The sequence below is a fragment of the Cydia amplana genome, chromosome 8 (assembly GCF_948474715.1).
Source record: "Cydia amplana chromosome 8, ilCydAmpl1.1, whole genome shotgun sequence".
Classification (NCBI taxonomy): Eukaryota; Metazoa; Arthropoda; class Insecta; order Lepidoptera; family Tortricidae; genus Cydia; species Cydia amplana.
In genome coordinates, this window is record NC_086076.1 from 6,114,434 (window position 1) to 6,130,411 (window position 15,978).

The following is a 15,978-nucleotide window of genomic DNA, read 5'->3' on the forward strand; positions in this document are numbered from 1 at the left end:
TTTTAAGTACTCAAGATGAAACCATTTTTAGAAATGGAATTTTAAGTTTAGAAAAAAGATATACTAAGCGTATTATGCTAAAAGGTGACTATGTCGAAAAATAAAATTACATTTAATAAAAGTTGTATATAACATACTCATTCTCACTTTTTATTGAACGCCCCTCGTACTCTATAAAATTTTATGACACCAGTGGTTATTTATGATTGTTTCTGTTACTACAAGTTAATCTTATTGACTCATAATAATCTTTTTGCCTCCAGAATTCCCTGTCGTCGGTCAACGAGAAAGGTGACCAGAACTTCAAGCGGAAATTGTCCAAACGCGAAAAGAAAGAACTCAAGAAGAAAGAGAAACTATCCAGACTCAAGTCCGACTCGAACAACGAGAACAGACCTGTTGCTGAGAAACTTTACACAGGTGATTTTGGTTGTGGTTCTTAGTTTTGTTTTAGGTCATTAGTCGGCCTTGGAAAAGTTTGCGAGTAACCTTTAGTCAAAGGCAATTGGAAATAATGCTGTCAGATTGTTTCATGAGGGAACATGAATGGATGATTCACAAGAGCTGCCCGAATGGAATGAATAAGTGAACGAAAATGTCTATGTGTGTATCACATTAACCAATAAAGCGGTGGCTCTGACTGTATACTGATACAGGTGTGGTGTCACTCATTCATATAATGAAAGTTTCGTTCTTTCCATTCGTGCCAGAAAAATGTTACCCATATTACCTAGATGCAGAGGTAATTATCTACCATGACAATATTTTATACAGAATACAAATCACAACAGAGTTCTATTGGGACCAGAATATTCCTGACCCCGTATTCGCCGTGAATGTGTTTCTAGGATCTGTGAACTAGCCTATTTCAGCTTCATAGCCTCCCTGTCTCGATAAGACCTCTAAGTGCACATTTGAAGATATAGTTAAGTTGTTGTATGATCCACAGAGCTGCCGGAGACGTCGTTCACGCGCAGCATCAGCAACCCCGAGGCCGTGATGCGGCGGCGCCGGCAACAGAAGCTGGAGCGGAAACTGCAGCAGTTCCGCTCCAAAGATGGCGGCCCCGACACCGGTAAGTACCGTGCACTTACCTTACCATGATCTATGAACCGTTACTACCCGGTGAACCGGTACTAGGGCCGTTAGTGAACTGAAAACAACCTACATGGCTCGCTACAAAAATTTGCTTCACTGTGTCTTTCTATTTATTAAAACTTTATTAATTTCACTGATGTAGATATCAAGATAAAATTGAGAGCCCTAAAATAAACTCTAAAGAGCGGATATCTTAAAAACTATTCAAGATGTCGAAAAACTTGACTTAATAAAACTTATAAAAATTAACTTTCATTTTTTAGTAGTGGCCATGTCGCTAAGATGCATGTTTTCCGAGATATAATCTAAAAACCGAAAAATGGGACCTTCAAACCCCTCTCTCCCCCCGTCTCAAGGGCTACGGCCGGGGATTTTTGATATGTACACCCCATAGACTAGGAATCCTCTAGACGGAGTTTAGAGCAATTATTTCATGAAACCGATGCTGCAAAAAATACTGGGGTGCGGGGGACGAGGTGAGCGAATCCCGTGCCGTGATTGGTCCGTTCAAAGACACAGACTGATCACGGCAAGGGATTCTGACACTTGACTCGAAGATGGAGTAAAACTACCGTATATTTGTGGCAGAGGGGGTAGCGTTACTATGGTCAGTCTAGAGGATGTCTTGTCTGTGGTTCACCCCCTAACTAATCCAAACAGTGTTACGGAGTCAAAAATTGTATTCCAGGCATTTCCCTCTACAACCTTTTTAGGGTTCCGTACCAAAAGGGTAAAAACGGGACCCTATTACTAAGACTCCGCTGTCCGTACGTCCGTCCGTCTGTCACCAGGCTGTATCTCACGAACCGTGATAGCTGAAATTTGAAATTGTCACAGATGATGTATTTCTTTTGCCGCTATAACAACAAATACTAAAAACAGAATAAAATAAAGATTTAAGTGGGGCTCCCATACAACAAACGTGATTTTTGACCGAAGTTAAGCAACGTCGGGCGGGGTCAGTACTTGGATGGGTGACCGTTTTTTTGCTTGTTTTGCTCTATTTTTTGTTGATGGTGCGGAACCCTCCGTGCGCGAGTCCGACTCGCACTTGGCCGGTTTTTTTGAGCATCCGTTGCCTGACCTATTAAAGCAGAGAACTCACAGGACTCTAGTCTTAACCAACACTAGATCTTATAAGGACTGTGCGGAGGGTCTGCCACCTTGTGATACAAACCGGAAACTTTAACTTGACATTTACATTTCATACCAAGAAAACACATGGAAACGACCATGAAACGACGTTATTGTGCTGCTCCCTATCGTCCGTCGTGCAGTCAGACCGTTCCGTATAGCGCCATCTATAATGTTTTTCACTAACTGTTCAATGCAACTTTAGGGTGGAACACGGGGACGCTTTTTTCTGGGTTGGCTGGGGAAAAAATGTAGATGCTGACCGACAGATGGCGGAGTTAATACTTTCATTCACATTTATAGGTATTATTTAACAGTATACTAACTCTCAACTAAAAATCTGTTCATAGTAGCAGATAACATTTGCCATCAATTTATTATTGATTCATATTTACATTTTTAAATGAAGTTTTGAGAAAAAGTAAGTTATAGTGGAATATGTATATTGTAGGTCTATATCGTATCGCCACTTAGTTGTTCACATTAATATCACTTTGATGCTGACGCCGGAGATAAATGATCCTGGCGATATTGTTGCTATTATACCTACTTCCCCAATACTCGCACTTTCCCAATTAATTATACCATTTGTTGTGTTTACAAACAACAAAACCGAACTTTAACATTGGTTAAAGTACAGTTGAAACACTTATATTTAGGGACTAGGGGCTTACCGCTGTAGAAACTGTGCTCAAAAGGTTTATCAGTAGTAGTACTAGTAATCATTTTATTGTACACAACACAGGTTTAGCTAAGGCTTCGTCACACAGGCGCGTTTTCCGTTTTCCGGGCGGGGCGTGAACGGGGCGCGCCGCTACATATAAAACGCTCACGCCCCGCCCGGAAAACGCGCCTGTGTGACGAAGCCTTTACTTATCTTTTACGCAAAAAATGAATAAAATAGCAAATTCAATAGGATAGAACCATAAATTAAGATGAAGAAAAGATCGCGTTTTAGCCATAAGACCGCCTGTTGTTACCTAGTTATATTTTGTTTTTAATTTCTTTGTATAATAGCTAAACATCTAAATTGTATTGATATTGGTGATAAAAAGATTATTTACTTACTTTCTTAATGTACGCCCAGTTTGGAATGATAAAATTTAAAACGCATTACTGAAATGAAATTAAATATTATGCGGCAATCTAACACATATCAAACTCACTTAGTCCCACAATATTGAAGTTCGTCCGGATTACCTACAAAATAAACATACATTTCTCACATTTATCTGCAACACTAATTGTGCCACCGTTATACGTGTTATCTAGAGCTCTCAATATAAGTTGCATGGGTGCCTCGTATCATCGAATCCGTGCGAGTGCGGTTGTGTCAGCAATACTACTTCCTACTAGATTAATACTGCAACTCAGACTCGGGACAATAGTAGAACCAAGAGGGGTTCTTCTATTGCTAGTACAAAGTATCGATACGGATACATGGCCAAGAATATCTGTAATATAATATAACAATGTAAAACGCGCGCTTGTTTTATGCCAGCGGTCGGCAACCCGCGGCCCGCGGGCCGCATGCGGCCCGTGAACCTGTCACTTGCGGCCCGCGAGCCCCCCTGGCTATTTTGTATGTAATATTGACAAACGACAATGTCTGCATAAAGTCATAAATATTAACAAAGTGCGGCCCGCGTCAACTTCGTTAACTACTATGTGGCCCTTGGCTGGCTGCTAAAAGGTTGCCGACCGCTATTTTATGCGATACACGCAGCCGTTGAACGCATGCGATCACAGAATGTAGGGAATTTGACAATGTGCTTACCGTTGCGTATGCCTGCTGCAAATGCTTTAACGTTTTCGACTACGATGCACACAGGCAACCTATACTGAGAGCTCTAAATGACACGTGTAAAGATATACATAACGGTGTCATAATTAGTGCTGCAGATTAAATATGTCTAGATATGTTAGACGTCTGTACAAACCATAGAGAAAAAAATACATAGTGCTCACTCCATACATCAGTTTTAGTACCAAAAAGACTATTAGCATCTAGCATCGAGTAGCGGAACTATCAGTACTGCTACTTGACAATAGATGTAGCACCGACCGGAAAGTCTTATGCTGTTGAAATAAGACTTTCCGGTCGGTGCTACATCTATTGTCAAGTAGCAGTACTGATAGTTCCGCTACTCGATGCTAGATGTAGACACTGAAATTAATAGTCTGAACTGATGTATGGAGTGATCACTCTTGTCTTACTATATTTCTCTATGGTACAAACGGAATAATATTAGATGGAAAAGTAGAAGTTGAATTATTCGTAAGAGCATGTAGCCTTCAACTTTGAGTAAAGGCAAGTTCAGGGCAAATTTAATTTACCGACCCGAGTCGCGAATCGCACAACTTGAGTTTGGGGCTTATGTACCTATAACTTGAAGTAAATGGTTTGGCATAATTCCTGAGTAGATACTTTAATATTAAATACATATTTATTACCGTATCTACAGGTTGATGTATGAAAAAAAAAAACAATTTTTAGATAGATTATAAGAAAGCCCGTTGCCAAATTGGTATACATATTCCAATTTGTCCCGCCGGGCACATCTGTGCCCTGCAATTACTGCATTATACTGTTTTCGTTTCTTCAGGGACTTGCTTTCCGCTTGTAATAAGGCAAATGCGTTGTACAATACGTGGACACGGTTGTGTTTTTTTGTATACAGAATTGATGTCTTTGGTTATTAATGTTAATATGGAAAATTAATTCGTATACACCTATAATAGCTACTTACGTATGAATAGGTATACCGAAAAAAAAAACGATTGCGTTTGTCTTTAACAGTACTGTGAGGTTTTTAATGTCGCTAACGGGTGATTCTGATTTATGGTCCATGGACATTATTCTAGGAATAGGTGCAATAGGTGCATTCATATGAAGCATTTCCATCTGTCCCCGTGGGCCGGCGATAAATGGGAATAAACCGCCAAATTGAATTTTAGGAGTTTTAAAGTAATCTATGTCCGTAGGTACTTTTAATTTGAGGTATCCATAATGGGTGTAAGTACAATAAAAAGTAATTTTATTAGTTTTTGTTTGATCGTCGTCTTCTTTTTATTCTGTTCTTATTCTTCCACTTGTTCCGGTCCTGGGCAATTTGTTCACCTCCCACTCTATCCTTTACCGATCTCTTTTTCTCTATGGAACGGTCATTTTTAATAAGTGGCTGACACCCACTTTTCTGAGGATATGACCTGACCAGTCCAATGCCATTTCCGTGATAGGATTTTCTAGCATGCTGTTTGACATTGTCAAAATGTAAATTCAGGAGTATTTATAAGGCATTTTAATTATGACCTTTACAAATTAGCGTTCTATTTTAAAACTGTTCTCAATTAATTTTTCAATTAGCATTCATTCAGCAATTAATTAACTCTGGAATAATAATTTATTTACAAACAAGATATATACAGTGGTAATACTAAAATAAATTAAAAACTAGCTTAAATCTAAAATTAATTTAGAAGTCTTGAAGCGAACTTTTTCGTTAAAATCAATTTAGCTTTTTCCAGTGCCGATCTTAATCCTTAACGATGTAATCCATTAGACGCTCTGGGATCATCTTGATTAAGATTAGTATGCTCTGCTAGGTATAGTCTCGCGGAGAAATATAACGTTCATTAAATTCTCTTCTCCCCCTTACCCCCCGTAACTTTATATCACCTCATATTAGATCCTGCATTATAAACAATCCGACTCGCACTGACCACACCCAACACTAATAAATAAGTAATAAAGTAAGTATTACTTCGCGATTCTATTTCACACTCGAGTATTTAATAATATTGTATTAATATGGTTTGAGAATTGAATGCAACTAATAATGAGCGGCTATACACACCTAATATAAACCCACTCAGCGCTAATTTCAACAAATCGTCGTCATACTCCTACGAAGCATTTTCGCTACATACTGGGATCGCTAATCCATGCTATCGGATCGGGTACAACGTAGCGCTACGAGCGTAGCTTAGTACACTTGAATGGTATAATATATATGTATGGTATAGTTGACCTAACGTAGTTGAGCTAAGTGAATGATGAACGTTTTTTACTCCACTAGACCAAGTCAAAAAAGTTAACCTGATATTAGGTCTACTATAAGTCATGTTATGTACCTAAATATCTATGTTCCATCTAGTGGTACTTGTAGGTGATCTATTCTTACTTCATTTTACCCTGGCCCATACTTATTTACATTGTTGTTTGCACTGCGGTACGGTGTTAGTACAACTAGTGTACTCGTATACTGTTTCTGTCTCTTCAGGGACTTGCTTTCCGCTTGTAATAATAAGGCAAATGCGTTATACAATACGTGGACACGGTTGTGTTTTTTGTATACGGAATTGATGTCTTTGGTTATTAATGTTAGTATGGAAATTTAATTCGTATACACCTACAGCGACTTAATTATGAATATACCGGAAAAAAACTGTTGTCGAAGCGTTTGTCTTTGACAGTACTGTGAGGTTTTTAATTTCGCTAACGGGTGATTCTGATTTGTGGTCCATGGACATTATTCTTATAAGTGCTTTCTTCTTATACAGGCGGCACGTTGAAAATATACGGTTCGTCGCTATGCCCCGACGTGCCGTACAAGACACTGCTCCTGTCCGTGGGCGACACGGCGGCGGGCGTCGTCCGCGAGATGCTCGACAAGTACGGGCTGTCGCGACACGACCCGCAGCACTTCTGCATCGTTCAGGTAACTATCTTCCAATATACAGGTCGTCACTGTTCTTCGATTCGCCGTAGAGTCCAAGTTAAAAATATCGATTGACCAAATTGCTAAAAAAATGTTTAAGCACGATCTTACCAAAGTAGTTCATAAAACGCATTTGAGACATGTATTCTGTACTTAAGTATAACTTTGTTGCATTTATTTATAAAAAGAATCGACTGTCGGCCAAAACAATACTTACAAATTTCGCTATAAAGATGTACATATTAGGCCCGAACATTTGTCTAAGGGTATGTAAAAAGTACATGATATGTCTCGGGCTAGGCAGTATCGTATAATAACCAATAAGACGCTGGATGCGGGTCGCTTCCAACCGGTACGTATGGAGGTCCAAGGGGGAGGCCTATGTTCAGCAGTGGACGTCTTATGGCTGAGATGATGATGATGATGATGATGTAAAAAGTGTGTAATCTGTGTTTGTTATATGCCTGTTACAATGTGTTTTTTCTTTGGACAATCTGTGCTGTGGTACCATTACAAGAAGCTTAGATTATTATAAGTAGGTATTGTGTATCATTCTCTAGTGCCATTCGCTCTCTAAACCCATCTATCCAGCTGGCTTATGACAGACAGGTTTTTAATGTGTTATTATTATACTGACTACAATAGCAAAATTGGAACGTGCTAAAACAGCGATGGTCTAGATATCTATTTGGTCCAAAGTGCAATCCACCTCAAGTTTAGAGCCAACTTAACCGCAGTCTTAATCGATAATGGATCAGTCGTTTCGCGGCTTTCCTCGGGCGCATCCCATCTAATGCGGTTATAGGATGAAAACCCGGACAACCCGAGAAGGTAATAACATTTTAAAACCCATAAAGACCGTTACGAACATTACGTAAATAAAACTGCTCCTGCGAGTCCTGCGGGTTGGTTGTATGGTTGAATTTTCATTATGATTAAAAAAATGATTATATTTAATCACCATTCATACAATACACAACAGTTCGGTTAATTTCCCACCGGAAAACTAATATGCAATCGAATCGCTCGGGAAATAAAGGGCATCATTATGCATATCATAAATAAAATAAGCATTCAGATATATAACTACTCTACGAGTAATCACATCGAGTATTATAGGTGTAACCAACGATATTAAAATTAGTAATTACAAGCTTTTATTACAAGCTTTTACTTAACATGCATTGTATGTATGTTTGTACGGGTCAAATCTTGCAAGTTAAATTTGACCCACTTCCCGGTTTACGATGAAGCTTAAAATTTGCTTACGTGTGTAAGTAGGGTATTGTCACCACAATGCAATATTATGGTACCATGGAGCTGATCTGGTGACGGAGACAGGAGTTGGTATGGGAACTCTGTGGTCTCTGTGATAAAACAATGTAACCTAATTGTGTTTGGGTTTGTTAGGATTGCGTCGACGAGTATTAATTATTTGCCTGTTGAAAGAAAAGTACGGTCAACGATAAGAACTTGGATAAAAAATAATAATTTGGTATATAACTTATTCACTTCTGTTTCGATAGGGGACTTTTTTTCGCCAGACTATTAAATTACATAAAAACGAACGCTGACTTCAAGTCCGCTTCATGTATACATATTAAGTTCATCTTGTTAAATTCATAAAAATTAATTTATAATACTCGAGAGTCAATTACAAGTTTATTTAACAAAACCTTAAACACAGCTCTATGGGTAGAGAAATTGAAAGTTTTGACTGTTTCTTTTGTACTCAATCGTATCACATTAGGGGGTATATTCAGGTAGATGTCCATATCAAATTCAATCCTGTTATTTTGTTAGAAATGTCAAAGCACTAAAGGGTCAAATAACCAACACGATGCATCATATTGTGTCCCGGCTCCCGTCCCGCAACACACTCGACGCGGACTGGCTCTTATCGGCCTGAAGTAATTGATAGGCTCTGGCCTCTGTTTCGGCATGTTTGCTAACTGACCCCTTACCTGTATTTAGAAAAACACGACTATTTTATTTTAAAAGCTAATGCTTTTTTAGTGTCGAACTGATAAGCAAAGGCTTCTACAATTTTCCAATCCGATCGATCTTGTCACTTGTTATTTCCCACCGTAAAACGCGACGGTCGCTCCGCCGTCAACTATTCGGTCTGCCTTTACCCCGGTGGCTATCTATGGTGTCCCGTGGGACTGTCAGTAGCCATTATGGCCCACCTGGCCTTAAATATTTTCTTACATGAAAGTGACAAAACTAACTCAACACGAAAGGGTCACTGTCAATATTATTATGCAATATTAGCCCAGGATCCCGTCCACACAACACACTCAAATCGGACAGGCTCTTATGTAGTAATTGATAGGCACTGACCTCGCTTTGGCATGCGAGAACGATCTCCTATACAGGACGCTTCAAATTTAGAATGCACATACAGCATACTCGACAACTTTAACTAATCATAGCACAGAGATTAGAGCATTCATGTTATCCAAATCTCGTTCGCGTTTCGTAATCAAGTATAAGAAATACTTTTGCTATGTCCGTCTGCCTGTCCATCCGTCGGCAACTTAGCTCAGTGATCGTTAGTACTAGGAAGCTGCTATTTGGTATGGATATTTGCAGCGAGAACTAGAAAAATATTACATTATTGTCGAGGTGGTGAATTTATTTCGATGAGACACTGTCCTGTGTTAAGACACGTACGAGCCATCTCCTGACAGCACATATACTCCTCTATTCTAAGTATAGAACTCGCAAATTGAATTTTGCACCGTGAGATTTTTCAATTCGCTTTTTCTGAATACAACGTGAGAATTGTCTGCACCTTTGAAATGGAGATTTGTTTTATGCGCGTGAGGAGAGTTAGATCTCTACGAAACGAGTATTTGATTTAACCTCTTGGTACTGGTTGAATTTATAGAAATATGTATTATGACAATAAATACATGTCTTAGGTAGTATATACATATGTTAGCGTTATTCTGACACCGTAAGATTGTGAACCCGTTAGTTTATAATCTAACGTAGGTTAGGTTAGGTTAGATTATAATCTCCCTACCGTCAGTTTATAATGTAACTAGCGAGATTATAATATGACGAGTGTTTTAAATTTTACGGTGACATATCGATAACTACGCCCTTGGCAGATGCAAACTCTATTCAAGACAATGTCATTTAACTCCATGTTTTTTTTCGCTTTTATATGTGTTCCTTTTATTTAACAGGTGGACACGACAGACAACTCCGAAAGCATCCTCGAGGACGACGAGTGCCCGCTCGCCATCGTGATGACACACCCACACCGCAGTGAGTAATGTGTTCTTTCAACTCATATCATCTTCACACTTAATATTTACGAGTAAGCTGCGGTCGTCCCTTACACAGAATTTGTGTCGTGGCACTGTGGCAGACTTAAGTAAAGCCTCTCGCTTGGATTAACTACGGATTCTCCTAATGCGTTCTTCAGTGATATCCTTAGAGGATGTGCGTTCATAATACGGGGACGTAATGTGTTTCCGTTTGCGGGAAGTTCCTTTTCGTAGTATGTAGATATACTATTTACACAGAAACTGTGGCTTAAAGCGGCGATGAAATAAAACGCCGAAACTACTACATTTTTAGGGTTCCGTAGCCAAATGGCAAAAAACGGAACCCTTATAGATTCGTCATGTCTGTCTGTCTGTCTGTCCGTCTGTCCGTCTGTCTGTCCGTCCGTATGTCACAGCCACTTTTCTCCGAAACTATAAGAACTATACTGTTGAAACTTGGTAAGTAGATGTATTCTGTGAACCGCATTAAGATTTTCACACAAAAATAGAAAAAAAACAATAAATTTTTGGGGTTCCCCATACTTCGAACTGAAACTCAAAAAAATTTTTTTCATCAAACCCATACGTGTGGGGTATCTATGGATAGGTCTTCAAAAATGATATTGAGGTTTCTAATATCATTTTTTTCTAAACTGAATAGTTTGCGCGAGAGACACTTCCAAAGTGGTAAAATGTGTGTCCCCCCCCCTGTAACTTCTAAAATAAGAGAATGATAAAACTAAAAAAAATATATGATGTACATTACCATGTAAACTTCCACCGAAAATTGGTTTGAACGAGATCTAGTAAGTAGTTTTTTTTTTATACGTCATAAATCGCCTAAATACGGAACCCTTCATGGGCGAGTCCGACTCGCACTTGGCCGCTTTTTTATGTTTTTGCTTCACCCGACGAATTTGCCTGTTGAATATTTTTTGTCCTAACAGCACACACATCGTAATAGTTTCATAAAATTAGCCTTTACTTTACACAATAGGTACCCACACATCATTTCGGTCCGATTACATCAAACTGAAGTTTTATATTTTCAGATCAAATAAATAATGTTATGTTATATACAGTGTTGGTAGGAACTCTACTCTTTTGAGTCTCAATTCTCTCTCGTTTTTACGTGTTAAAAAACCCAGTGCTAAAAAAACCGAGTCTTTTAAGTCCCGAGACGAGTCTTTTATATTGAGTCCGCAAAATATCGTGTTTTTATTAGTGTTTGCAGAAACTCGAGTCCTTTGAATCTATATTTGAGGAACTCGTTCTTATGAGAGCTAATAAAACTTTCACTTTTAAGTCCCGAGTAGAGACATTTATTGGGTATTTTTTTAAGCGCAACTCAAAAGGACTCGAGTCTCCGAATCAAGACTTCGCCTACAATTTTGTGGGTTTTATCTAAATACTAGTACCTAGCAGTAAAGAAAAAAGCGTTATTGTATGGTGAAACCCATGTATTTTACATGAAGACTGCAGCATTTTGAATTTTGTAAAAAAAATAAAGTTCTCTGAAAAGGACTCAAGTCTCCACAAAAGACACGGGGTCTCTATCAAGGTGAAATCGAGTTTCGACTTAATTATGTGAGTCCGAAGAGGACTCTAAAGTACGTGAGTCTTAACCACTATTTATTTACATAACTACAGTAAAACCAAAAGAAGCGTTATCAAGTACATGATTTTAGTAGTCTATGTATAATTGTAGGTTGTAGGTATATGCCACCGTAAGATTGTATCGTGGATTCACCATGGCATTAAATATACAGAGATTACTGATTACGCTATTACTTATTGATGAATCAGGTCGTAGGTAGTTGAAATGTTGGTGATGAATTGATTTGGGTTTGTGTTCTGGGTATTTTTTGTAAAAAACACAGTCAAACTTTTAGCTTGTAACGAGAAATAAGGTTTCTGTCTATTCCAATTAATTCCATTCTCATTTAACTCATTTCAGATGTCTCTCGAGAGACCCATCGGTATCAAGGCATGCATTAATTAAAGTCGCATATTATTGTAATCCTTTGTTTGACTTGCCCTGTTTTGAGGTCGTTCTGGATTTACTTCAGCGGTTTAAACGTTTACATATACAATATGTTTCTCAAAATAATAATAACTAGCGACCCGCCCTGGCTTCGCACGGGTTAACAAATTATACATAAATCATCATCTTGAATCACTCTTATCTATTAAAAAAAACCGTATCAAAATCCGTTGCGTAGTTTTAATGATCTACGCATACATACAGACAGACAGGGAAGCGACTTTGTTTTATACTATGTAGTGATTAATAACCTTGCCACGTATTTCCATTTATAATTGAAATAATTATAATTCATCATCATAATGGTCATTATATCAGCCGAAAGACGGTTCCATTTTTATCGACTATCACTATGCCCGTCACTTTCGCACTTACATACTTGTTAGAACGTGACAGCCATGGTGACAAGGGATAAAAACGCGACCGTGCTAAGCCGCCTGGACATTTCATATTATGTGTTTAAAAAATGGTACTCGAGCAATTTATACAGGTGAATTGCTTCCTGAATTTCTCAGTTCTTTCTTGGCAAGGTTATAATTTCAACATTCTATCTATGATTGGGTTGTAGGATAATAACACATAAAAATTATGCCACCGCCGCGCCGTCGAGATTAGGCTCTAGTCGATGGTTCTGTATATAATGCAATGTGCGACAAACAAAGTCAAATGTTGGGCAATTCATGTAGCTGGTTTGGCTTTGTGACTTGTAGGTTAGAGTAAACAATTAGACACGCCGAATAAAACAACCATGTTGTATTGACGCCCCGTCACCTAGTAGGCAATCAAAGACAATTGGATTGACATGAAGCTTGGCTTTAAGCTTCACTGGTAGAAAATTATAATGGTATATTAAGTCCGCCTATTGCACGTCACGTGCAGCACATAATATTTTATTTGATGCAGTAATCAGATTACGGGTAGCGGCTCGCTCATGTGGAGGTGCGACGGTATTGAAAGCTAATCATTCGTGAAGAGTAAAGCGTGCCCGATCGGCCTATTTTCCTCGTACAGGATGGTATTCACTCAATCATTCCAAGGACTTTTTATATTTCGATTTCGATTCAATATTATTCTACCTTATTCTATGGTACTTACTTGTGATTAGGTCACAGTGTATCCTCACTCCTCAGTAACGACAGATAGCTATAGCTAATATGTTTAAAGCTATCTGGTCTAACATCGGCCACCCCTCCTAATATCTAATATAGGATACCATTTTTAATAGTACTCATACCTTTAAACGAGCAATTCCTGTATATTTACCTATTTATATGTATAAATATTTTGAGGATCTCGGAAACGGCTCAAACGATTTCGATGAAATTTGCTATATGGGGGTTTTCGGGGGCGAAAAATCGATCTAGCTAGGTCTTCCTCTGGGAAAACGCGGAGTTTTGAGTTTTTTATGTTTTCCGAGCAAATCTCCCAGATATTTGTGTCCAATATTAGATTAAAAGTATTAAAACGTTATTGAATGGAGGTTGATGAAAGGCTGGTGTATCCTACTTTAACTTTTAACACAGTAACTTGTATAAGCCACTTGAGATTTACTAGAAGCACCTCTAGCAAAATGAAATATTATTTTTCTACTCCAGCACTTAAATGTGTCAATTAAATGACTGACAGTGATATCTAAAGCAATGTCATTTGAATGCTTTGTCTATAGGCTTATGAGTATAATACAACTGCTTTATTTTTTTTAAAGATACAAGTTCCGATCATCTTGATTGAAAGAGGTATGTTTTCATTTACAATAATAACTCTTTTTTTTTTTAAATAATAACTCAATTTTTTTTAAATAATAACTCTTTTTTTTAATAATAACTCTTTTTTTTTAATAATAACTTTTTTTTTAATAATAACTTTTTTTTTTTTTTTTTTTTTTTTTTTTTTTTTTTTTTTTTTTTTTTTTGCTGCAGCTGTCATAGAAAAAGTAATGTATGCAACAGCTCATAATTGGTTCTTAAAATTCTCGGGTCTTTTTTTACAAAACTCGACTACGTCTCGTTTTGTAACTTCGACCCTTGAATTTTAAGAACCCTTATTATATCACTGTTGCATAAACTACTATTCGGTACCTTCGCTTTCTTTAATTCATTAGAAAATGTCCTCGTCTTTGTGTTTCGTTACTAAACCAAACTCTCAGACAGGTGCTCTCTTAGCCGCTTTTAGAGAGTATAAAATCCTTTTTGGGTGTAAAGTGCGCAACCTGGCGAAATTCAGCAATCCGTATTCAGAGAATGTACAGATAGACGAAGCAAAAAAGAATCGGCATTCAGCGCACAGCCGCGCCCGAGAGGTGATTTGTTGAAGTGAAATAGCCTTGTTTCTCGCCGATTCTTTTGATGCCCGTGTAACACGCTTACGCAGTTTTTGTATGTTTCGCGATAAAACACTTAAATAGTTGCAACGAAATTACATCTCATTCTGTTTAGCTTCCGAATGAATAGCGTTTACTTACATCCTTTTGTGTAAGGGGCGTCTCTCCGATTTCCGTTCGTGCCGGATTCTGTCGCTCACCGTATATTGGGTTGCTTGGGGTTGTAAGCTCTATGTTACCAGCTAGCGTACACGGAAAATGTGACCTTTTAACTCAGGCGGTTAACAAGCTAATTGCGCGATGGTTTTCTGGTAGAAGGTTCAAGGATTCATTGACATGCTGTGCAGAGGATACCTATAGATCCTTACTTATTTTATTACTACTTACACTTTACAGCTTTGAAATGGCCAACTGTAAACATAATATCCTTAATAAGGTGCGCGCCAAGTAACAGTTTCATCACGTGCAATGCTAGTCGCCTCATGAACTCAACTCATCATCATCATCATTGGCCTTTGTGTCTATTGCAGAGGATTTATGGTGTAAGAGCGGTGAGACACCGTTTTTCGTGGCTGAATAGACCGATACGAGATAGACATGGTCTACCACAGGCCTGACAAGAGAGATTTATGGAAAACGGCTCCGAGACGCCTTGTGGTCGTTTTTACCTCTTGTCAGAGTGCGGCGAACGGTCTCATCACAAAACTTGCGATCCTCACAACACGTTTGCGCCATTCCGTTCGCTGTTCTGCGAGCCTCTCCCAGTCTCGGACTCAACTAAACGAGTTAATAATGTACAAACCGCCCTAATTATGATTTACGCGGGCTTAAAGTTACATGGCGGCTAATTCGTGTAGCCATTATAAAATATTGCCTCTCATTTATATGCAAATCTCTTGGATAAAAACAAAATCACGCCCTAAATACGAGGAGCAATGAATTTCAACCACCTTTTTCACATTATGTTTAATCTTAATACTGCGTAACAAAAGTCAAAACCATTGACATATGAATATTAAAGAAAGATTTGGTTTCTATATTCGTCCTTCCTCGATAACAACAACTAAATTAAATGTAACTACGTTTTAATGAACGAACCTTTTTAATATGTTACTGTGTTAGGTAAAATAGTTAAGAGGTTATTGGGTTAGTAAGGATTTAGGATAGGCTATTTTTAAGCAAAAATTAAAATAAGTACTGAATAAAATAGCTAACGCCGATTCACAAACTGATATTAATAATAACGAAAAAAAAACTCAATCTCTGATCTATCCAAGATTCAGTGATCCGTAGATGACAAAATGTAAATTGATATGAATAAGATGAATATCTCCCGTTATTCAATTCGCTGAAAACGAGATAACGCAGCAAATTGAATCT

At 38.1% G+C, this 15,978-nt stretch overlaps 1 protein-coding gene across 1 annotated transcript in view; it reads left to right on the plus strand.

Moving 5' to 3' along the window:
• The window catches only part of LOC134650323 (uncharacterized), a 106,316-nt gene that overhangs the window by 32,538 nt on the left and 57,800 nt on the right, over positions 1-15,978 (plus strand). Inside the window, exons 6-9 of the mRNA XM_063505283.1 lie at positions 264-420; positions 950-1,075; positions 6,796-6,953; positions 10,151-10,232. Coding sequence (XP_063361353.1) covers positions 264-420; positions 950-1,075; positions 6,796-6,953; positions 10,151-10,232 — 523 coding nt within the window. The remainder of the gene's footprint in view (positions 1-263; positions 421-949; positions 1,076-6,795; positions 6,954-10,150; positions 10,233-15,978) is intronic.